Source organism: Aythya ferina, assembly GCF_964211825.1.
Source record: "Aythya ferina genome assembly, chromosome: Z".
Lineage (NCBI taxonomy): Eukaryota > Metazoa > Chordata > Aves > Anseriformes > Anatidae > Aythya > Aythya ferina.
The window spans coordinates 49,693,112-49,719,224 of NC_140299.1; the positions used below are offsets into that span (position 1 = coordinate 49,693,112).

The following is a 26,113-nucleotide window of genomic DNA, read 5'->3' on the forward strand; positions in this document are numbered from 1 at the left end:
AAAATCTTCCTGGTGTTGACAGCAATTTGGGGAACTACAAAAAGAAGCAGATACAAAAAGTGGAACTGCTCAGGAAGTGCTAGACCATACCAACCCCTTTCACTCTTACCTAGCAGTTGTCTCCTTTCCTCTTTATGTGCTTAACACATAACATCTAACATATAATAACATCTAACATGAAGCATGATGTTGGTGACATATTGTTTGGTTTTGCTTACTTGTGAATGACAAAACTGCAAACTTGCTTATTTGTACCGGCAGTCCCATGAAGAATATAGCATTCAGAAGCAAGCAAGTTAAGAGTCTTTGTATAATTTCTATTGCATTCTTGTGTGCAGAATAAAAGGTCTGGAGTTCACAGTTGGCAAGAATCCAAACAGTAGACAATAGGTGCAATGCAGTTTATTAATCCTCCAGACAGCAGGAGAAGCCACAGGAGCCCTGCCAAGATAAGGAGACCACCAGGTGCTGAGGAGCATCAGCACGTGGTGGAGGCTTGCTCCTATTTAAGTGGTCAGCACTTTTCTAATACCGGTTCATGCACATTCGTGTATTGGGTTCTGGTCACAGTGGATGGTCCAATGTGGTCACCCTTATGGCAGCCACCCCATATGGTCAGCTTCCATGTCTGAGAAAGCTTGAAGCATGATGGGTGAGCTCCTATCAGAATATAGAATTTGTGTGGACTTGACCTTCAGCCAAGCAAGTTACAGCTGGCTACTTGAAATATGCATGAGATAGCAACAAGCAAGAACAGTCACTAGCCAATCACCTAACTCCTTGCAGTGTCTTATAAAATGGCTCACATACATTGGTTTGGGATTTTAAGTAAAATCAATGAAAGTGATAATCAAAGAAACAGAAGTAGACACAATTTCTAATGCATTGTTTGATGAACAAAGTAGAAAGAAACAAAGAAAGACAGAACAGAATCCCCCTTGCAGTATTCCATAGTATTGGTATACTTCTGGCCATTAAGGCCACTGATCAAAGCTGGCAACATGATCCATTAGAGGAGGACATTGTCCCATTATTTGTACTGTGTAAGTAATGTATTGAAACAGGCTTTTAAAAAGTCTTTAAGCAATCAGACTTTAACTGAGACAGTACAAAATTTGTTTAAATAATCTTATATTTTATTTTAAAACTTTTGCAAAGCAGTGCATCAGAATATATTATTAGGAATTTTTTAATTTCTGCTATTTTTATACCCATAAAGAACAATTTCTGGCAATCATTAGTAAGAGTAAGGAGGCTATTTATTAGTCAGTATGTATGACATAAAGCCCTTTAAGAATTATTTTTGTGCTATATGAGTGATTTTCTTCCTACTTTTGACATGCTGCTAAACATTACACAAAAGTTTGGTCTGTCTTCATAACCTGATACTCCAAAGAGCCAGTTTAACAAATGGAAGAGCATGCATTATGACAAAAAATCCCAGCAATAATGTTAGTATTAACTTTCTAGTTTTGTTTTTGTTTGGAGGGCTTTCTTCTATTTCATTATCTTTCATCTTATGTTCCATCAGAAAAGTCCTCCACATAAGAGTTTTCTTCCAACCCTTTTCAAGCCTTATTTCCTAAAACATATATTTGTAAGTACATATGAAATGTAAATTACACTAAAAATAAAAATATGTTACTGGCTTATTTTGTCTATATAGAACTAATAACGGTTTCTGTCACTACATTTTTATATGTTGGATCTTTTTTTTACTATTTCGCATTCCCCATATCATTCATGTTAATTTAGTACTAAAAAAAACTATCAGACTCTGCATCTATATTCCAAAATGAAGATAAAATAGATTTCAATCCTGTTTTACAGGTCATTTACTTGTAATTGATCTCAAGAGGTAGAAATTATTAATGAACAATTATCAACTGAGGAAAGATACAAGACATACTTGAAAGTAAATATAAAGTATATAAAATACTGTTCTGGATAATAACATATAAGTATTGGTAATTATTTTCACTGCTTCTAACACAGTAGCTCATGTAAAGACACAGACTGTCTCCTAATAGCCTATAAGCCTATACAGTTAATTAAAGTTTCATTTGCCCAGATAAGATCCTCTCATGTACTTCTTTGGTTAACAAGACGTATGCTTGCTTAGAATTATCTAAAAAATAAAGAGGATCAGTAACTGTAGATGGATTAAAACCTTCATCCACTAATCGAAATTTTTGTTGTTTGAAAGTTCCAGTCATTTCCATTGTTTCCTGTAGAAGAGATAAAAAATATATTTATTATTCAGTAGAAGAGCTGATATTCTTTTGCTCACAACATTTGATTTGAAAACAAGTTTTTGTTTTTAAAAGTCTTACTTAATATAAGATCTGTTTGGCCTTATTACTTTGTAAAACAATGTTTTTCCCAGCATTTTTGTGCTGCACCACCACCTGTTGACATGTGGATAAACACTGCAGCCTCTTGCTTTCTGAATTGTTGTGTAGTTATCAAATGTTATCAAACCCTTTGGTGGAGCCCCACCATGCCTCAGACAACTTAGCATCTTCATTTGTACACATTATAAATCCACACATCAGAAAGAATCTCAACAAATAAAATATGCTATTAACAGGAACTACTTACTGAAAAAAAATCAGGAAATTCTCTGTCTTTGACTATTTTGGTATTAAGAATGGGTTGAAAGAATCACACAAAATTATTGTGGTCCAAATAAAGCTGGATTTTTACTACACATTTTATAATGTTTTCAAGCTTCTCTTCAGAGTCACTGTGTCCCTTGGAAAAAGTAGTAGGAAACATCTCTACTGAGATTTTTTTTTCTGTATTTCTATTTTTTTTTCCTAAACTTCATCTTGTTTTTCAGTCCCTATGAACAATATAGAACTCTGCTCGTTTCCGATTTTTTTTTTTCCAGGCATGCCTCATATACCTCCTTTTTCTTCTCTCACATCGAAAAGAAAATTTCCATCTGCCTTGAAAAACAAGCACATCAATTTCTCCAGTAACTACACTCCATCTTCCTACTCTTCTGTTCTTAGTCCAGCACTAGATATTTTCTTTCTACATTCAAAACAAGTAGGATTTTCTGTCTTCCATCAAAACCCAGTGTCACAGGCACCACTATCCTCTGCAGTGACTAATTTACTTAATTCTCATCTCAAACTTCAGTAACCTTAACTGATTTACCACCAGTCTTGGATTTAACTCCTCCACTACCACTCTAGATCATGCCAGTTAAATCTCTGACTGTTGTGCTACTTAATTCATTAAATAATTTTGACAAAGTTCCTAATGAAATTTTACTTATGAAATTTTAGTACAGTTACTGTTTATTCCCTTGATCTGTCATCAACCCTTAATGCATAATTAATTAATTAATTCTGCTATTCATACTTTTTCATACTCCATGGACTTGTGAGAGTATGTTTCTTCATTATGTCTATCCTCCTTCTGTCTTCTGAGCTCCACTTACTGGTGTCTTCTATTCTATTTTTACATTTATATATTATATATGTGCAAATATCTGATTGATAGCAGAATGCTTTCTAGACTTACTATTTTTTTCTCATTTTCAAGGTTTTTCACAGTCTTTTCCTTTTTACCCCTTTATTCTAATCAGTATTCAATCTCTGACTGACCCAGAGAACCAACTCCCATAACCTATGTTCTTTTTTCAATGATTTTGTTTTTCAGCTTCCCTTTGGACAAAGAAGACTTTCTTCATAACCATCTTTTTGCTGTTTGCCTTTGTCATGGTGTTCCTAAAACACTTATCACAAATGAAGATGCTCACAAGCTTCACTTATCACAGCGATCCATACTGTGTGTTTTCTATACTTCTATATTCCCTATCTTTTTTCCTATCCATATATAGCCTATTGTAATCACATTTAAATTTTCAATTCTTTGGCAAAGGGACTCTTTTTTTCTGCAAACTGGACAAGTTACCACAGCAAAGCACTAGTATACAATTAGGCATGCTAGGCACTCTGATGGTTACGGTGGTGACAGTAATAATAAACATTTTTAATTTAGGCCCAGTAAATATGGCACCTTTTCAAATTCTTTTGTGTTTTTTGTCACTACATTACACAGCAAATAACATCTCATTTGTCTCATTTGCACTATCAATATGTCTCCTGCTCTACCTTTACTTTTCTATTCTCTTGTTTCCATCAAATAAAATAGATTTTAGATTATGAAATAAATAGATATATAATAAATAAATAAATAGATAAATAAAATAGATTTAGATTTTAGATGCAACGGTTTACATTTTACTAATCTGAACCTTTTGTTCTTCCATGTTCTTGCTTCTGATCTCCTTAAATCCTTTTGTATGGTATCCATTCTTACTGGTTTATGCAATTCCTCCCATTTTAACATAATCTGCAAATTTTATTATCTTTTTGTGTAATTCCTCTACCCAAAATACCGTAAATGGAGACAACAAATTGTGCCATTTCTAAAATTAAATTAAGTGATATATTTGGAAGCACTTTCTTTCTGTTATTCATTCAACTATCTCTGTATTGAAATGACATAGATGTTTGTATGCACAGTGCAGTAATGCAGCTTACCTGGACTCTTAAAAAAAGAGGACGGGCATAACTAGGTAGATAGGTCACCACTTGCTTATACATTTGCTCTAAGTCCAATGATTTATTCTGCTTTAAAATGAGAGAGGCCATTCCTGCTTTTCCTTCATGATCTGTGGAAAAGGAAGTAAAATGAGAATTTTCAAACATGAATAAAGTTAATTTTTTGTGAAGAGCGATACAAAAAAGAACTACATGAATAATATATCATCTTCTGAGTTTCAGTAAAACAAAAAGATTGCATGTAGATTTTATATAGTATGACATACTTTTGGAGATTGTTCGAGTGATCAGTTAATAATGCTGCAAATGAGTTGGGCAAGTAAGACTAAATAGGGTACTGTCATGGAGTACCATACTCAATATTAATCAATATCTGAGGATAAATAACAAAACCCTCTCTCTCTCTCAAAAAGAGTGCTGAGGTGATTTCATGGATTACCAATTATATGTTCGCTTCAATTTTGGCCTTTCTCTCTTGCAAGTATGTTCCCTCAAAACTGTGGATATGAATGTTGACAACAGAGAGAGATTAAAAGTCCTAACTGGTTTGTGGGAAATGCAGGCATCACTGTTGGGGAAGAAAAACAAAAAAACAAAAACAAACAAACAAACAAACAAAACAAGTAGATAATAAAAACAATAAACCAGCAATCAAAAACAATTTCACATTTTAACCATCTGATATTAATAACAGCTAACCTTTTTCCTCCTTTCTATCCTCCCCCCCCCCTTTTTTTTTTTCTAATGCAATAGCTTCTATGAGGAAATTGATTTGCATACGTATTAAGTACAGCTCATGTACATCATGACAGCTCTATGAACTGATTCAGCTATTTCTTCATACAGGTAAGAATCAGCAAGCAAATGTATGCTCTCATATTTTTAATCCTGATTTTCAATCAGTCTTCTTCATTTTGATTTTTCTTGTTTTGTGGCTTTAAAGTAGTGGCAAGTGACACCTTTTCCACATTTTAAACACTTACCACATTACTTTTCCACATTTTAAACATTTTAAACATTATGTAGTGGGTTCACCTTGGCCAAGGGCTAAACATCCACCTAGCCTCTCACTCATTTTCGTTCTCTCACAGAATATGGAAAATAGAAAGAAGGTGAGAAAACTCATGGCAGTTTAAAAGGGAAAGCAAAATGTGTACACTAGCAAAGCAAAAAGCAGAATTCATTTACTACTTTCCACTGGTAGGCAAATATCCAGGCACTTAATGGAAAACAATGGCTCAGCCTGGGCAATGGTTGCTTGGGAAGGCAAATGCCATAAACAAAAATGTCCCCCCTCTTCTCCATTTCCCTAAACTTTTATTACTGAGCATGGCATCATATGATGTGGAATATCCTTTTGGTTAGTTTGGGTCAGCTGCCCTGTCTACATTTCCTCCTAGCCTCCTGCCCAACACTGCATACATACTGTAGAGAGAAAATCTTGACACTGTGTAAGCTTTGTTCAGCAATAGCCAAGCATTGGTGTGTTATCCACAAATGCAAAGCACAGAACCTTAAAGGTTACTATGAAGGAAGTCATCTCCCTCCCGGCCTCACCTAGAACATATTTTTAAAAGCCTTTAGCAATAATGGGGATCAGGCCCAAATAATCTCATGAAATTAAGCTTAAAAATATTACTGAAAAAAATACATTATTTTATGTATTAATAATTTATTTTTCTATCCGTTTGTTTCTTGCCCTGTCTTTAGTTTTATAATATTCCTGTTTTAGATGGTTATTAGGCTAAGTTAAAAGTGAAATAAAATAGTAGCCTTTATTCATATACTTTCAAGTAACTTTAATTCTTACCTTGTTGATGTGATTATTGTCTGACACATTAAAGTGTGGATTTTCCATGGCTGTATATTTAATAAAGCTTGAAACTTTTATTTAGGTTTTGTAGCTATCACAGTTTCATGAAAGATAGATAATTTTTCAAAAGTACACAACATTGCATGCAGATAAAAATACATGATTCACTGGCTCATTCACGAACAGTTGGTATTTTCTTCATCTACGTACAGATTTTAACTAGGTATTAAGCAGATGACTCAATGAGAAATGATTCATAGACTTATGACATGAAATAAAAAAGTTATGAGAGTTAACAAATAAACCTAGGGGAAGAAAAACATAAAACTGAAGCTTTCTTTACCTGGCACCGATACACCATACACATTTGCTTCTTGTATGAAGTCCAACATTACGATGACATCAGAAACTTCTGTTGTTGCAACATTCTCCCCTTTCCATCTAAAACATGAAAAAAATAATTTAATACCATGAAAACATATGGTCATCTACTCTTTAAAAAACATTACCTTTAGTAAGACTTCCATTCAATTTAGGCTATTAAAAACTCAAATGTGTTCCTGCTAGTCATCTCGGTATATTGGTCTGATAACCAGCACTTGTAAACTAAAGTTATTACTTTAACTAAAGTTATTACATAAAGTTATGTAAACATATCTAGCACTTGTAATTAAAAGTGCTACTGGATATATCTATCACTATAAAGCACAATTAAAATTTATCATAATCTGATTTAATGGTTTGCAAAATTTTGATGTATGTCAAAATATATCAGATGTGACCAGTCTTCAGTATTGATATGTTTTTCTCTATTTCAGTATCCACTTCTCCTTACCCAAACCAAAACTATCATTGTTCAGTATGATCAGTGGAAATATTGTTCAAAGACCTGGACCTCCCACAAAACCTTCTGGAAATGATTTATCCAGCTCTGCAGGAGCACTTTTTACTAAATTAAGCTCCTATCATCCACTTCAAAATCATTATATACTACATCACAGTAGTTATAAACTGAACATTTCCTGCTGAAAACAAATAGAACAAGTATTATTCTACCCTGCATGTATGTTTTTTAATGAATAAAAAAAATGTAAAAAGAGACAATGATTATACCTGAAGGTATCTCCAATTCTGTCCCAAAAATACAGGAAGTTCTCATGGTCTTGAACCATTAGATCTCCAGTATTAAAATAAAGATCTCCCTTCTTAAATACTTCACTGAGTAATTTCTTTTCTGTATGTCTCTTATTGCCAGCATAACCAAAGAAGGGGTTCTTTGCATTCACTTTGGAAATGAGAAGACCAGCCTCACCTATATAGAGAAATTGAAATGAATTGAAATGAACCTATGATACACAATTCCTGTACTGCACATTAGTGTTTGTTTGCTACATGTGATATTTACAAGACCAGGACCCAAATTTGTCAAGGTCCAGTACATAAGGCCAAATAATAAAAGCTTACCTGCTTTGCAATTCATGTAGCAAAGTGACCGTAAAGACACAGTACAATATTCTCCACTTAAATTCCCAGTATTTTGTATTTCTTCTTGATGACTAAACAGTTCTCATCCCTCAACTGTGAGTTTAGTCACAGTAACTTTATCTTCTGAAAGCACTCACTCCAAGTGAATATTATGTCCCACCTCCCACACCTTACCAAATTTTTAGTGATGAGTCTCAACTTCAGCACTTTCCTACTGAATTAAAAAGCTACGGTTTCTAAAGAAGCAGGTGTTCAACCAAGAGAGTAAATCCTTATTTAATCTCAGAACTTCAGAAATTCTGAGGACACTTCTGACGAATTTTCATTAATGTGATAAAACATTGTTGCTTTCTTTGCAGAGTAAAATATCAATGTTTTAATATATTTTTTCCTAAAAACAAACAATCAGAACAAACTAAAACAAGCAAACAAACAAACAAACAAAAAAAAAAAAAAAACAACAGAGATATGGGAATAGGATGATCCTGTTATGCATGTCGTATATCACAGGATTAGTTTCCTGAAAGTGGAATAGTATGAACTCCTAACAGTTTTGGAAGCATGTTCTGAACAACAAAACTTAAGCGTTGCATTACTTTATCAAATAAAAGAATTACAATGATAAAAATATGTAAAATAAAAATATATCTGAAGTTACGTCACTTACACCTTTTGGGAACCATATTTTCCTGGAACTGCCCATGTTTGATTAAGATGTGCTACAGAATCCAAACTCCTTTGAAAAATCTGCCTCAGCTCCCTGTTAAAGCAGTTTGCCTGATCTTTAAATATGAGTTTTTCTCACTTCAGCTTCCAGGCATTAATTACAGCTGTTATCTTCCCACAGTACAATAGGGATGCTTTAGTATCTGATAAACACTTTGAAAATAGGTACAATAAAGAAAAACTAGATATCTAATAAGTCTTTTGAAGACAGTTATAATCAAGCAACCTCTTACATATGTATATATTTGATAAACTAAGTACAGGAACAGTTTATCCACAGCAGTTAATCTCCAAAAAGCATTTGCTCTAATTCAACAGACTTTCTTGTAGATCTCTTAGGCAATCATCTCAGTTTGTTAACCTCCTTTAAAAAATACAGATCACATTACTTACATATTCAGTGATAATACCATATTGTCACTTTTATACGTTGCTCTCTGTGAACATATCCAAGTATCTCCTAAATTCTTTTGGTGTCAGCACTGCTGTGCTTAATAATGTTCTGTCTTATATCAAAAATCATATTGCTTTTTTCAGAGCAAACAATAATAGTTTATGTTGGCATACTACAGTAATACAATAGCAATTAAAAAAATAATCTTTGAAGTATTTGTATTGCAATCAAAAGACCATTGTATTCTACTGTAAAACATGCTTACCTTTATTAACTTTCTCACACCAACCATGCTTATTTCTAATTGGTTCATCTTTTTGGAAATCATACTTGATTAAATCAAATGGAAAAAAAAGCTAAAAAGGGGAAAAAGTGTCATCAGTTATTCATCTACACAGTGACATCTGGTGGCAGCAGATATAAGCAAAAAAACCCTTTAGTCTTGGACATCTAAAAGAAGAGTGCATTTCATTTAAACCTTGTGTGTGTAAACTTACACCATTTCCTGGAGGGAAGTAACATCAGAATGTTTATATAATCTGTAACTTTCAAAAATACTTCGTGAAGACAGAATTTTGATTTTGTTCATTTTCTTATAAATTAGTTGTGGGATGCACATATCAGTGGAACAGCTTACTGACTCAGGATAATAGAAGCATATCAGAGATTTGAACTGACATTTAATGGTGGCTGATATGAAAAGTATATTTTTATATAGGGATATTCTGGTGCCTAAAACAAATGGGAAAGCACAGGACTACATATCCTTACAAACAGAAACTTGCTTCCTACTGGGCTTTATTGCCTAACTAGCCTCAGTTCTTCCCTCTGAAAAGTCCTACCACAAGCATCAGCAGAAAGATATGTACTCCTATGTCATTTTACAAAGTTATGTAGCTGTAGATGTGCCATAGTTATGTCAGTATCAGTTCTGCATTTCTTGGAAATACTGTAAACCCATGTGTCCTAACACTGGTGATCTAACTGATCTACTTTTATTTTACAACCAACCTTCCTCTCATAAGTATCACAGAGAATATGACTCTGAGTAAGCTGAAGGCAAGATATTCTTATCAACACTACAAATCATGATATTTTTCCTACTAGATATGCAGGGTCTGACTCTTACTGCAGCTTCTTTTTCTACTGTGATATAAATCTAAATTAGACTTCAAAGACAGCGATAGGCTTGATACCACATGGACCACTGTTGTTGTGGTTATTATCCTAAGGCTTTAATTTGTCCAGCTTGGGAGTCTTCTAATTTCTGTTTTCATAAAGAAGTATATAGGCAATTTATTTAACAATGTATTTAATCTATTTAATGTTAGTCAAACCAAAGATATATAATATCTTTTCCCACAAAAATCCTGACAAGCAGAGAAAACAATTAAAAAAACCTGCACTTTTCACTATAAAGAAATATAATGTAATTGAAGGATGTTGTTATGAAAGTGACTGCAGTAATGGATAAAGTGCCAAAGCATAAAACCCTTTGCTTTTCTGCACCTAGTTTACACAAGTTGTACAATGATTTTATTCTAACTTGAAATGTCTTTGTACCTATATAACATCATTTTGTTTTCAAGAAGTCCAAATAAATAGGGGCTTGAATCAAACATTAAGCACACAGTTTCAGCCTCCTTTAGAAAAAAAATGTTTCACTTTTCAAAACTGACCATTGTATTGTAACCTAAATCTAAATCAAAAGATATTTTAAACAGTTGACCAAATGAACAAGGTTGAAGTGTACTGCGCAAAATCAAGTCATGATCTAAGAGTTGGACACTTTTTTAATAAAGTCATAGGAAATTTTTCTTTATAACAACATTCTATAGTGTTTATCAAAGACAAGAATTTGAGAGCTAAAGGGTCTACCTTAATTAGAAAATAACTGTTTTACTCTTGACAAGCCACATGAGAGGTATTCATAATGAACAGTAAACAGAAGGGTTTTTTGCTGCTGTTGTTGTTTGTTTGTTTTGTTTTGTTTTTCCCTTGGAGAATTTGCTTTGGATTTCTACATTTAACACCTCCCACCCCCCTATTTCCCCCCTTTTTTTCTAAACAATGATATTTACTACTTCTATAATATGAAACGTTATTCTGATATTTTTGTATTTGATCAGAATAGCATTTTGCCCTGCTCAGTTCCATTTTCATCCATTTACTCCTTCAGAGCTCAGTAGATATGTTTTGTCAACATATTAGTCTGAATGATGTATTATTTTAAGTTGTTTGAAATAGTCAGTAGCTTTAATTCAGTATTTGAGATCATCCAAGACTGATGTGACTCTTACTATTTATGTCACTCCATATATCTTTTACTGCTTGCAGCTTTGACATATTATCTATGCCTATCTATGCCTAGTTAGGTCTTTGAAATAAGTCATGCAAATACTTGATTAAAAGGAGAAAACAACATGTATTGCATTAGACATGCACAATGAAAGCATATGCCAATATACTTTCTGTTCAAACTGCTGTCTTTATGTAAACAGCTTTCTTTCCATATTAAATAATAGAAAATGAAAGCTCCAGAGCAAAGCATTTAGTCTGGGTACTGGTCTACATTTGTTTTATCCCATTTAAAATTTATTGGAAAAGAGAGCCTGAACTGCTGAAGCATTACCATATTATTTTCACACAGTAGTGCATGCAGCATTCATAATTTTAATGTGTATTTTGTTCCCTAAAGCACCACGTAAATGCATCAAAAAAAAAAAAAAAAAAAAAGAGTACCATTTACTTAGTTGAAACTTAAAGTGAGTTAAACTGCAACATTACTGTCTATTACTGTGCAATTTGGATGTTATTTAACAACAGCATTGCAAAACCCTATATATTAAAAAAAAAAGAAAGAAAGAAAGAAAGAAAGAAAGAAAGAAAGAAAGAAAGAAAGAAAGAAAGAAAGAAAGAAAGAAAGAAAATTTAAGTTGTTAAATGTTTCAAAACTAGCTTTGATATTCCTAGTTTCAACTTATACTGAATGACAATAAAAAAAATATTAAAGCTAAGCTTGATATTAACAGAATCATCATATATTCCACCACAAGTAAGATAATTTGGAATACACTTAAAGTACCTTAGATTATCTTAGATCAAAACTAGTCAAAAGAGCAGAACCAACACTAATTTTTAGTTAATATGATACACATTCCTGTCCATTGACCAATGAACTTAAGAGCTGCCAGTGCTTGCACAAACACATATCAATGTCTTGTCCATGAATACAGTTTCACAGGGTCTTAAGACTTGGTTAAACAGCTTTTAAACTAAAAATGATATCTTCTGCCATTTGCTTCTATGGCTTCTATGGAAAAAAAAAGTGCATAGTACTAATTCTGTGTTGCTGTTTTACATAAGATGTTTTATATGCTGAAATGACATATGGATGTATTAGAACAAGTTCAGAGGAGGGCCACAAAGATCAAGGGGCTGGAGCACCTCTCCCACAAAGACAGACTGAGAGAATTGGGCTTGTTCAGCCTGGAGTATAGGGGGCTCCAGGAAGACCTTATAGCAGTCTTCCTGTACCTAGAAGGGGCCTACAGGAGAGCTGGGGAGGGAGTCTTTGTCAGGGAATGGAGTGATAGGACAAGGGGTAATGGCTTTAAACCAAAAAAAGAGAGATTTAGATGAGGAAGAAATATAAGGAAGAAATCCTTCACTCCGAGGGTGGTGAGGCACTGGCGCAGGTTGCCCAGAGAAGCTGTGGATGCCCCATCCCTGGAGGTATTCAAGGCCAGGCTGGGTGGGGTTTCGGGCAACCTGGTCTCATGGGAAATGTACCTGCCCATGACAGGGAGACTGGAAATAGGTGATCTTTAAGATCCTTTCAAATCCAAGCCATTCAATGATTCTATGAATGTTACCAATTTACATTTTCCATCAAATATGACTTAAATGTTTTTCAGCTCACAGCTGATTTTGATGCATACAATTTTGAGTAAGAAAGGTTTAGATTCCCGTAATTGTTGCAATACTTATGCTTAAAATAATGAAAAAATATAAATAAAAATTTGAATACATATTTTGTATGCTGTTCTTTCAGGTATTCTTGCCATGGATTATTTTTAGGCCTTATTATAAGCTTTCTTGTATCTCATCAGTTCTATTCCCCCATTGAATATTCTCTGCTGTCACACAGTATATATTTCAGTGGAAGACAGACATTTACATACTTATTTGATAGATGTTACTGAGAGTCTTTTTCAAAAAAAAAAAAAATTTATATGTATATACATAATTGATTTCATAATAAATTTAATGTATTATGATAATGTCATAATAAAATTAATCATAAATGTTAGCATACAGATATATGTCGGGTATAAACTTCAGACAGCATTTATTATACTACTATACTAATCTACATAATCTTCTTTGTAAAATATTTCAAGAGCTATCATCTAAAAAGCTAGTCAAATGATTCTACTATTCTTTTCACTAAGTCTATATGAACATTATGAATATCCACATTTAAGGGTTTATTGATATACCACAGTGATGCTTTCAAGCACATGAATCAATTCCTCTTACATAAAGAGTACTATGTGACAAACAGGTGCAAACAAGAGCAGTGCCTTGAGTTAACATCTCACACACAATCACTTCTTCGATGTCTGGCAACTGCTCCACCATTCATGAAAAATTACAAAATTTTTTCTCATTCTGAGGGCTTTTTTTTTTTTTTTTTTTTTTTTTTTTTTTTACAGATGTAACCTTTGTCAGCACTTCACCTTTGGAAACTGTGCCTTTATTGCCATTACAGAATCACAGAATCACAGAATTTCTAGGTTGGAAGAGACCTCAAGATCATCGAGTCCAACCTCTACCTAACGCTAACAGTCCCCACTAAACCATATCCCTAAGCTCTACATCTAAACGTCTTTTAAAGACTTCCAGGGATGGTGACTCCACCACTTCCCTGGGCAGCCTGTTCCAATGCCTCACAACCCTTTCAGTAAAGAAGTTCTTCCTAACACCTAGCCTAAAACTCCCCTGGCGCAACTTAAGCCCATTCCCCCTCATCCTGTCACCAGGCACGTGGGAGAACAGACCAACCCCCACCTCGCTACAGCCTCCTTTAAGGTACCTGTAGAGAGCAATAAGGTCACCCCTGAGCCTCCTCTTCTCCAGGCTGAACAAGCCCAGCTCCCTCAGCCGCTCCTCGTAGGACTTGTTCTCCAGGCCCCTCACCAGCTTCGTCGCCCTTCTCTGGACCCGCTCAAGCACCTCCATGTCCTTCTTGTAGCGAGGGGCCCAAAACTGAACACAGTACTCAAGGTGCGGCCTCACCAGAGCTGAGTACAGGGGGACAATCACCTCCCTAGCCCTGCTGGTCACACTGTTCCTGATACAAGCCAGGATGCCATTGGCCTTCTTGGCCACCTGAGCACACTGCTGGCTCATATTCAGCCAACTATCAACCATCACTCCCAGGTCCTTCTCTGCCTGGCAGCTCTCCAACCATTCCTCTCCCAGCCTGTAGCTCTGCTTGGGGTTCTTGCACCCCAGGTGCAGGACCCGGCACTTGGCCTTGTTGAACTTCATGCAGTTGACCTCAGCCCATCGGTCCAGCCTATCCAGATCCTCCTGCAGAGCTTTCCTACCCTCAAGCAGATCGACACATGCACCTAACTTGGTGTCATCTGCGAACTTACTGAGGGTGCACTCAATGCCCTCGTCCAGATCATCGATGAAGATATTAAAGAGGACCGGCCCCAGCACCGAGCCCTGGGGGATGCCACTAGTGACTGGCCTCCAACTGGACTTGGCTCCATTCACCACGACTCTTTGGGCCTGGCTATCCAGCCAGTTTCTAACCCAACGAAGCGTGCGCCAGTCCAAGCCAAGAGCAGCCAGTTCCTTGAGGAGAATGCTGTGGGAGACGGTGTCAAAAGCCTTGCTGAAGTCAAGGTAGACCACGTCCACAGCCCTTCCCTCATCCACCCAGCACGTCACCTTGTCATAGAAGGAGATCAGGTTCATCAAGCAGGATCTGCCTTTCATAAACCCATGCTGACTGGGCCTGATCGCCTGCTTGCCCTGCAAGTGCTGCGTGATGACTCTCAGGAGGATCTGCTCCATGAGCTTCCCTGGCACTGAGGTCAAACTGACAGGCCTGTAGTTTCCCGGGTCTGCCCTCTGGCCCTTCTTGTAGATGGGCGTCACATTTGCTAGCCACCAGTCAACTGGGACCTCCCCCGATAGCCAGGACTGTTGATAAATGATGGACATTAGGCACAAAAGAAATGACATCATATTTCTATTAGTTTTTCCCCACTAAAAGTATTATATTTCAAACATTTCAAACCTACCTGCTGTTATTCCAACTATACTTTTGCTTTTTGTATGTATGTATCACTTCATTCTGACTGTGTAACTATGCCAATAGAGAGTATATTTATTCCTTTGCTGTTATCACATGTACAGTCACACAAATCTCTTCTCCCCTTTTTCAATTTTCTTTCTTTCTGTTCCCAGATTAAGAAAGAGGTGTGTAGGAAATTCACAGAATATATGTCTAAGGATATCTCATCATACCATCCTATATGTCAAGAGGGTAAGATTTCAAACGTAGCATGATTTCTTTGCAGAAACAAAATAATTTAGTAACTGGAAAGATGTGCCTTCTTTGTGCCATTCTCTGCTTTCCAGCATAAGACAGTCTCACTTTTGAACTTCAGATCATTCTAAGGTCAGAGAATCAGAAATAGAGCTGCTCTTGTTTACATATCGCTAGATGTCCAGTGGATATCATGCAGACTGAAGTAAACAAACACAACAGCTACACTGCAGAATGCATTGTCTAATAACCTACAACCTGTAAAACATATTTAAAAACAGCAAAAGCCTTAAATAAGTCAAAACTTAGATATGGCATTAAAACACAGTGTGAGTTTGTGTCACAATACTCAGTTGCAGAATAATGAAAAACACATATAAAAGTAGGTCCCCAGACTTTATTATTATTATTCTTTAATATATGAAAACCACAAAAAGTATGTCTCATGTTTTCACCACTCATTCTCTCTCTTGACCTCGTTTTGATTTTTCTTTTCTGCAACTCCTTACACAATCCATACAGATACATAAACGTTTGTTCATGTCAACACTACTTTGCTTCAGCATATGGGGGAGCTAGCTGCTCCTGCAAACTAGAAAGTGTCACAAAGCAGACTGAAGGAGCTGTCATTCCAGAGTGACTACACAGGCAAAAAGAGCAAAGTCCCATCAGTTAACAGCCTGGAAAAAAAATAATTTGACACATCTAAGTAGTGTAATACAAAAATATTAATGTGTCATTTTGTTCTGCTGACATAAATTATTTGAGAGAAAGATCACAGAATCACAGAATCACAGAATTTTCTAGGTTGGAAGAGACCTCAAGATCATCGAGTCCAACCTCTGACCTAAAACCTAGATCAGGTACATCATGCAACCATATATGTTCTCAATCAAAACAGAGTACTTATGAAAAAGTGCCTGATATGGCTTTGGAAAAGTCTTTCAGAACACCTCAATTTGGAAGATATTTCTGCCAGATCTATTCCCACATAATGAGGGTCATATAATTCACCCACAAACCTAGCTAAAGATACCATGCCTATGTAATCAAGGTGAGGTAATTTGTCTCCACACTGAAACTCATTTTCAGTGACAACTTTGTTCCTCTCTACAGACACAGAAGGCCAAATTCATGTATGTTGGTGGAAGGGGTGTATACCTTAGGCCTGCATGGACAATGGTAGTAGCTAAACACTGAGCCTGCTCACAAATAATGTGCTTTAGCTACGTTCCTGATGACAGAAACTAAAGAAATAACTGAAGACTCACTGTAGATGTATTTCTAAGGAAAACAGAGTAAAAAAGACAGAACATAAATTGATTTCAAGCCAAGCCAAATGCTATGAATGGCTTTTTCTGGTTTATAAAATCCCTTATTGTCTTTCCATATTCATACTGAGTAAGCAAGGGGACAATCCATAATTATCTTAGCAGACTATACTGATGTTTCCACAGACTGCAGCAGTTTGAACTTGAAAAAGCATATAAATTATAGAAAAGATGTCTAGTGAAATCAAGTAGTTAGTTACAACTGCATTTGTTTTTTTAATTGCAGTTTGCATGAGCTATTTTTTCTCCTAATCTGCAGCAACTATCTTAAATTGTAAATCCAGTCATTGAAGAAGAACAAGCATCATGTTTCATGTGAAATAAATAAATAAATAAATAAATAAAAACCCCAAATACTAATCTGCCTTTTGGGAATGCATAAAACAAATTTTATTGATATATGACATGCCAATATTAATGCATGCAAAAAGTACAAACTACTACTTGTCTAAAAGTAGAGAAAAGCCAATAAATAGGTAATTTCAAGTATAATCCTTTTTCTGCTGTAACTTAGTTCAAAAGATTAGTGACTTCTGACAAAAATCTGTCAACAGTTCTAAAATTCTGAAAACATATTCAAGTTCTGAACAAATGTAACATTTCCTGAGATAGAAGGAAAAAATGGTTTACAAGTAATTAGATCATTTAGCCCTCTAAAAGAAAATGTAACATGAGCTCTGAGGCTCCCGATTCAGCTACTACTCCCCTAAGTTCCAGATTCCTTATATCCTGTGGTGGATCTGTATGTTTCTAGAGACAGCTATCAGCACCAGATATCCACTGTGCAAATTACAAAGTATCAATGATATACAACACACAAAATCAGCAGAGTAAATTTGCTTTAATTCCTGAGCTCTCAATGGTTTCTGAAAAACACTGCAGCTCTTGTGGTCTCTTTCTGAATGTTTCCAAGTTGCCCCCTACAGAGTCTGAAGGCAAAACATAGGCTGATTGGTTCCAATCCCTGAAGAGAAGAACTGGGAATTTCTCTGGGCCCTGAGTTGTGAAGTAGTCTATGTGATGATGATGTATTGAGATCGTGAAACCTGGGACATTAGCTGTCTACAAACATATTTCCACTTCATCCAAAGTCACCTCACACAGATGTGTTTCAAAACAATATTTTTACATCATAGTGAAAATAGATTGGTATGGATATTTTACTGTTAGTTTTCCTTTGAAGTACAAATGCCACTTCAGTCAGGAGGATTTGTACACACAGATAGGTATCTGAGTTACTTTTGTAAATTCTAGGCAACGTGTGTAGTCCTATTTTATTTTGAGTAAAAATTGACATAAATAGCAACATAACATAACATACCTAGTCTCCTTTTTAGAAACCATTGCAAAGTAATTTTACATGTTATTAGCTAAAGCTTGAGACTTTATGTATTATTTACTGTTCTCTCTAGTTGTTTAAGTGTGGTATTAATAGCACTCCAAGGGCAAAATCTGTGAAGTTTTGGTGAAATACTTTTAGGTATGTATGTGGACATACCACTTGATAAGCTGACCCATCACACAATTTGTCTTCATTTAACTGGACAGGTGAAGGAGAAGAGAGCATGTATGATATAAGTTACAAGTACTGCTCTTCCCCAAAACATATAACTTCATCAAAGTTGCTGAAATACAAAACAAGACTTTGGCAGCTGATGTTTTATAGGCAATCAATTAAACTTGCAACAACTAAGTTAGAAAATTTACCTTATACTTACGACTGTAGCCCCATGCCTTATGGTCAAACTGAGAAACACATTGACCTTCAGCACACCCTTTTACAAAGTAAAATATAAATAGTCACCTTATAAAAGTAATTGGTGCGTCCAACAGATCCAATTTTTCCTGTGTGGTTCATGAAACAAATGTTTCCTTCAGTAGCACCATAAAACTCACAGATCTTAATGGCACCAAATCTGTCTAAAAATTCTCTCCACACATCATTTCTTACTCCGTTTCCAACTGCCAGTCGGACTTTATGATTTTTTTCTCCATCCTTCTGTTAAACAAACAAACAAACAAACAAAACAACAACAACAACAACAACAACAACAACAACAACAACAACAACAACAACAACAAAAAAAAAGAATATTTTGATACCTGCATTTGGTGTTGCCTATTTGGTGGGTTAAATGTAATTTCTTATATACATCAAGTATAAATAGGGGAGGGAAAGTAAAAGGGAAAGGGAAGGGGAAGGGAAAAGGATAAGGAAAGGAAAAAAGGAAGAGGAAAGAAATGGGGAAGAAAAAGGGAAAGGGCAAGAAAAATGTAAATGGCAAGGGCAAGGGGAAACAATAGGAAGTTAAAGGACGCTGGCACAGCTACAGCTACAAGGTAGCACACTGCAATTCAAAAGCTATTATCTCATTGAATAAACAAATTATTGCCTGAATAATGGCTACACTAATTTATACAAGTATTTCTGTATTTTAAAAGGTGTATCATCTCAGTCTGTTTCCGCTCAGAGCAATTAGAAAACTGAGAAAAATGCAGAAAGGTAGGCATTGTTTCTGATAAGTGATTAAAGTCATCAGACATTAATAGTTACTTTCCCCATGTCTTCAGATTGATTAAAAGAAACAATCAGATTACACATGCTTGTAATTTGTGTTCCTTCCCACCCATTGCATGAGTCATATTCTGTATTTTTTTCAACATTAAGTCTTGCAAGGTTTTGTTTATTGTTACTTAGAATACAGTATACCTTGGTGAACTTGAATCTTTTCTGTTGTCAACTCTCATGTTTTCTTACAAGAAATACTATGTTATGTGTTCAAACAGTTCAGTGAGACAGATTCTATGAATACTTTCCCAAACACAGTGATTGCAAGGAGCACCTTAAAAATAAAATCAAATTTAAGTTGAAGTATCAGAAAGCAAAAGACCTAATATATATATATATAGATATAGATAGATAGATAGATAGATAGATAGATAGATATTATATATCTATCTATCTATATATATTATATATATATATATATATATAACCCAACGAAGCGTGCGCCAGTCCAAGCCTAGGGCAGCCAGTTTCTCGAGGAGAATGCTGTGGGAGACGGTGTCAAAAGCCTTGCTGAAGTCAAGGTAGACCACATCCACAGCCTTTCCCTCATCCACCCAGCGCGTCACTTTGTCATAGAAGGAGATCAGGTTCGTCAAGCAGGATCTGCCTTTCATAAACCCATGCTGACTGGGCCTGATCGCCTGCTTGCCCTGCAAGTGCTGCGTGATGACTCTCAGGAGGATCTGCTCCATGAGCTTCCCTGGCACTGAGGTCAAACTGACAGGCCTGTAGTTTCCCGGGTCTGCCCTCTGGCCCTTCTTGTAGATGGGCGTCACATTTGCTAGCCACCAGTCAACTGGGACCTCCCCCGATAGCCAGGACTGTTGATAAATGATGGAAAGCAGCTTGGCCAGCTCCTCTGCCAGTTCTCTCAGTACCCTTGGGTGGATCCCATCTGGCCCCATCGACTTGTGCACATCCAAGTGCCATAGCAGGTCACCAACCAGTTCTTCATGGATAGTGAGGGCCACATCCTGCTCCCCATCCCCTTCCACCAGCTCAGGGTACTGGGTATCCAGAGAACAACCGGTATTGCCTCTAAAGACTGAGGCAAAGAAGGCATTGAGCACCTCTGCCTTTTCCTCATCTCTTGTAACTAAGTTTCCCCCCTCATCCAGTAAAGGATGGAGATTCTCCTTAGTCCTCCTTTTTGTGTTGATGTATTTATAGAAACGTTTTTTGTTATCTTTAACGGCAGTAGCCAGATTGAGCTCCAGATGAGCTTTGGCCTTCCTAATTTTTTCCCTGCACAGCCTCGCTACATCCTTAAAGTCCTCCCTAGTGGCCTGCCCACTTTTCCAAAGATTATAATCCCTCTTTTTTCTCCTAAGATCAAGCCACAATTCTCTGTTGAGCCAGGCTGGTCTTCTTCCCCACCAGCTCGTCTTTGGGCACGTGGGAACAGACAGTTCCTGCGCCATTAAGATTTCCCTCTTGAAGAGTGCCCAGCCTTCCTGGACCCCTCTGCCCTTCAGAACTGCTTCCCAAGGGACTCTACCAACCAGTGTCCTGAGCAGCTCAAAGTCAGCCCTCCGAAAGTCCAATACAGTGGTTTTACTGGTCCCCTTCCTGGCCTCGCCAAGAATAGTGAACTCCACCATTTTGTGGTCACTCTGCCCAAGACAGCTCCCAACAATCACATCCTCCACCAGTCCTTCTCTGTTTGTGAAGAGAAGGTCTAGCGGGGCACCACCCCTGGTAGGTTCACTAACCAGCTGCGTCAGGAAGCTATCTTCCACGCTCTCCAGAAACCTTCTGGGCTGCTTTCTCTGGGCTGTGTTGTGCTTCCAGGATATGTCAGGGAAGTTGAAGTCCCCCACGAGTACAAGCTCTGAAGATTTTGCAACTTCTGTCAGCTGCCTGTAGAATTCCTCATCCGTCTCCTCATCCTGGTTCGGCGGTCTATAGCAGACCCTGACCAGGACACTAGCCTTGTTGTCCCTGCCGATCCTAACCCAAAGGGACTCGACCTTGTCATTCCCAGCGTCAAGTTCTACAACCTCGAAAGACTCTCTAATATAGAGAGCCACACCACCACCCCTTCTGTGCTGCCTGTCCCTTCTGAAGAGCTTATAGCCAGGCATTGCAGCACTCCAGTCATGAGACTGGTCCCACCACGTCTCCGTGATGGCAACCAAGTCGTAGCCTGCCTGCTGCACGATGGCTTCCAGCTCCTCCTGTTTGTTACCCATGCTGCGTGCATTGGTGTAGATGCACTTCAGCGGGGCCATTGCCTTATCCTTCGGCCTTGCCATTGTTCCCCCTGGCACAGCCCCAACAATCCTTGCTTCAGCCCCATCCCCCTTCCTACCTAGTTTAAAGCCCTCTCAATGAGCCCTGCCAGCTCCTGGCCCAGGATCCTTTTTCCCCCAAAAGATAGGGACCCATCTGTGGCCATCAGGCCAGGTGCTGAGTAAAGTGCCCCATGATCGAAAAACCCAAGATTTCTGCGTTGGCACCAGCCCCAGAGCCACGTGTTTATCAGGTGGGCTTTCCGTGTCCTCTCTGTACCCCTCCCTGCCACCGTAGGGATGGATGAAAACACCACCTGCACTCCCGCTCCATCCACTAACCGACCCAGCCCCCTAAAGTCTCTTTTGATAGCCTTCAGGCTTCTCTCTTCAATGTTGTCACTGCCTGCCTGGACTATCAAAAGAGGATAATAGTCAGAGGGGCGTACCAGGTTGGGAAGCTTCCTGGCAACGTCCCTGACCCTGGCCCCAGGGAGGCAGCAGACTTCCCTACGGGTAGGGTCAGGCCGACAAATAGGGCCCTCTGTTCCCCTAAGAATAGAGTCTCCAACAACAATAACCCTCCTGTCTTTCTTGATGGAGGCAGTCTTGAGGCGCGGAGTCGACCTCCTCGCCCTAGGCATCCTCCTGGGAACACTTGCTACCTCTTCCTCAGCTACTAGTCTGTCGAGCTCCAGGGCCTCAAACCTGTTGTGTAAGGGCACCTGGGAAGATGGGACCGGAAGGGGAGGGCATCACCTGCGATGTCGAGCAGGGACCTGTTTCCAGTCCTCCTCAACTCCAAGATTCCCTCCCTCTGCCCGATAGCTACAGGGCAGGGGGTCCACACCCATTTGGGGTGTCACCGAATCACAGAATCACAGAATTTCTAGGTTGGAAGAGACCTCAAGATCATCGAGTCCAACCTCTGACCTAACACTAACAGTCCCCACTAAACCATATCCCTAAGCTCTACATCTAAACGTCTTTTGAAGACTTCCAGGGATGGTGACTCCACCACTTCCCCGGTACCTCTCTTTGAGGCCCTGCAGGGAGTTACTCCACAAGTCTATCTCTCGCTCACACTCCCTGATGGCCCTCAACCTGTCCACCTCCTCCTTGAGCTCCGCCACCATGCGGACCAGGTCATCCACCTGCTCGCACCTCACGCACGCAGTTGAGGTCTCTACATGTATATCTGTATACTTTTGCATATGTATGCAAATCTCCCTATACATACATACACATGCACATATACATATATTACAGAAAGCTGAAGGTCCTTATTTTCTGATCCCTTTCAGTCTACTTTCCCTCTTTCAATTCTAGTCCAGTATAAATTAGAATCATGGAATCATAGAATCATATAGGTTGGAAAAGACCTCTACGATCATGAAGTTCAACCTTTAACCTAGCACTGCCAAGTTCACCATTAAATTATGTCACCAAGCTCTACATCTACATATTTTTGAATATCTCCTAGTTGAATACCTCCTAGTTGACTCAACTACTTCCTTGGGCAGCTTGTTCCAATACTTCACAATTATTTCAGTGAAGAATTTTTTTTTCTAATATCCAACCTAAACCTCCCCTGGTGCAACTTGAGGCCATTTCCTCTAGTCTTATCACCTGGGAGAACAGACCAATGCCCACCTCGCTACAGCCTCCTTTAAGGTAATTATAGAGTGCAATAAGGTCTCCCCTGAGCCTCCTTTTGTCTAGGCTAAATAAACACACTTCCCTCAGCTGCTTCTCATCAGACTTGTTCTCTAGACCCTTCACCAACTTTGTTGTCCTTGTTTGGACATGCTCCAGCACCTCAATGTCCTCCTTGTAGTGGGATGCCCAAAACTGAATACAGCATTCAAGGTGTGGCCTCACCAGAACCAAATACAGGGTGGCAATCTCTTCCCCAGTCCTGCTGGCCACACTGTTTCTGACACAAGCCAGGATACTGTTGGCATCTTGGCCGCCTGAGCAAACTGCTGGCTTATGTTCAGCTGGCTGTCAACCAATACACCCAGGTCCCTTTCTGCCAGACAGTATACTATCCACTCTTCCCCAGCCTGTAGTGTTGCATGGGGTTGTTGTGCCCCAAGTGCAGGACCTGGCACCTAGCCTTGTAGAATCTCATACAGTTGGCCTTAATCCATAAATCCAGCCTATCCAGATCCCTCTGCAGAGCCCTGCTGCCCTCAAGCAGATCAACAATCATACCTAACTTGGTGTTGTCTGCAAACTTTTGTCACTGTGTCTATTGTCACTATGTCTCCCCCCACATCCAATAAAGGATGGAGATTCTCCTTAGTCTTTTTCTTGTTTATGTATTTATAAAATCATGTTTTATTGTCTTTAACAGCAGTAGCCAGATTGAGCTCCATCTGGGCTTTGGCCCTTCTAATTTTCCCTCTCCACAGCCTCACAACATCTTTGTCCTCCTGAGTGGCCCGCCCCTTCTTCCAAAGGTCACTTTATTTTATTTATTTATTTATTTTACTTTCTGAGCCCTAGCCACAAATCTCTGCTCAGGCAGGCAGGTTTTCTTCTGGACCAGATCATCTTTCAGCATGTGGGGATGGCTTGCTCCTTCACCTTTAAGATTTTCTTCTTGAAGAGTGCCCAGCCTTCCTAGACTCCTTTGCCCTTCAGGACTGCCTCCCAAGGGACTCCTCCAACCAGTGTCCTGAACAGGCCAAAATCTTTCATCCAGTTTCAGTCTTTCTTCAGTGATTCAGCAAGGAATGCATACATTTCACTAGATGCAGACAGCTCTTGGCAATTACAAACTGAAGCATTATCCTGCTATATCATCCCAAAACTACATCACTCACAAGCCTCCCTCAGTTGCTAACCATTTGTTTTTCACATCAACTAAATTATTTTATTTTCCTTTCTCCTCTCCTACTTTACTGTAGATGCAAAAGTCATTTCTAAATACGTAAGCACAAACTTCACTGACTTTCTAAGTCATTATTAACAATTGTATTGTGTCATGTTACACAGTACAATGAAATTATCCATGGACATGACCTGTAATAAAGTGTCTAAAAATGACCCATAGATGTAATTTTTGGAGTGATTTTTTTTTTTTTTTCCACTTCAGATATAGTATCACAAAGCAACTCTGTAGATTTTCACATATCTGAAATAATAAGGTCTGTTCCATATTCAAAGATCATTACACTGTCAAGGAACCATAAATATATATATATATATTTATTTATTTTAATAAGAAAGTGATTCAGTACTACAGCAGGAAAGCCTTTTTCTTACAGAAAATTGTTTACCATCTTTGGAATATTCTACACAGCTCAACTTAAAACTATTCAAAGTGGGATATTTTCTCTACAGTTTCGTTGATAAACTGAAATTAAGGTACCAGTAACTGAACTGCAGTTACCCCTCACTGACACCACTGATTTATTCAAATATTCTGCCTCTGCTAAGATATGAAATATAGCACAAGAGATCCTTTGTTCCAAAATGAACAAAAGAGACAAATATGTGTGTATATATACATACTAATTAAGTGGGTCATTCATCAGTCTGGGAACATTCTAATTCTCTAGAGTCCAAGTTAATAAACAGGTGAGTTTGCTTTTATTTGTACATCAGGTTAATAAAAATACTGATGACAGTTTGCTGAAAAGACACAGATTAGGATGAGCTAGAAAACAATCACCTACACTACTTTTTTTTTTTTTTTTTTTTTTTTTTCAAATGGACAAATATAATATATAAGGTTGGTTAGTTCAAATCTTTCAGCTCCTCTTGTTGTTTTGGCTGTTTTAAGTTACTACAGCACAACATTGTTTCTCCAGTGCAAGACACAAAATAGAATCATAGAATACCCCAAGTTCTTGGAAGAGACCCACAAGGGTCACTGAGTCCAACTCTTGGCACCACAAAGAACTACCTAAAAATCGGACCATATATCTGAAAGCATTGTCCAAATGCTTCTTGAACTCTGGCAAACTTGGTGACATGCCCACCTACCTACAAAGCCTGTTCAAGTGCCCAACCACCTTTTCTCAGTGAAGAATCTTTTCCCAGTATCCAAGCTGAACCTCCCTCCTTTGTGCTCCTCAGCTTTGTGCTGTTCCCTCCAGCCCTGGTCAGCATTCTACTGTGCTTGCAACAACACAGCGTATGACTGCCTTACTTTAGGAAGTATTCTCTTAAGGCACTGAGGCCTTTCACAAAAATATAGAGTAAATATCTGAAGTCATCAAAAACTGATTGCAGAAGGAAAGCTTTCTTAAAAGACAAAATAATAATTTGCTTATCGTTCACAACTAAGGTAAATTTCCTATTAGACTGCATTGCTGCAACTGCAGTGTTTGTGACTGAGGTAGCTCCATCACAGTTGTACCAATCTGTTGATACAAGGATACTTGAAGGGTATTGCAGGGC

At 37.8% G+C, this 26,113-nt stretch overlaps 1 protein-coding gene across 1 annotated transcript in view; it reads right to left on the bottom strand.

Annotated features, from left to right (window-relative positions):
• Nucleotides 1-1,114: 1,114 nt before the first annotated feature.
• LOC311426913 (long-chain fatty acid transport protein 6-like) overlaps nucleotides 1,115-26,113 on the bottom strand; it is a 45,256-nt gene continuing 20,257 nt past the window's right edge. Inside the window, exons 5-10 of the mRNA XM_084503731.1 lie at nucleotides 18,705-18,899; nucleotides 9,264-9,354; nucleotides 7,507-7,705; nucleotides 6,737-6,834; nucleotides 4,560-4,690; nucleotides 1,115-2,228 (exon numbers count right to left, since the gene is read on the bottom strand). Coding sequence (XP_084359857.1) covers nucleotides 2,052-2,228; nucleotides 4,560-4,690; nucleotides 6,737-6,834; nucleotides 7,507-7,705; nucleotides 9,264-9,354; nucleotides 18,705-18,899 — 891 coding nt within the window. The 3' untranslated portion in view covers nucleotides 1,115-2,051. The remainder of the gene's footprint in view (nucleotides 2,229-4,559; nucleotides 4,691-6,736; nucleotides 6,835-7,506; nucleotides 7,706-9,263; nucleotides 9,355-18,704; nucleotides 18,900-26,113) is intronic.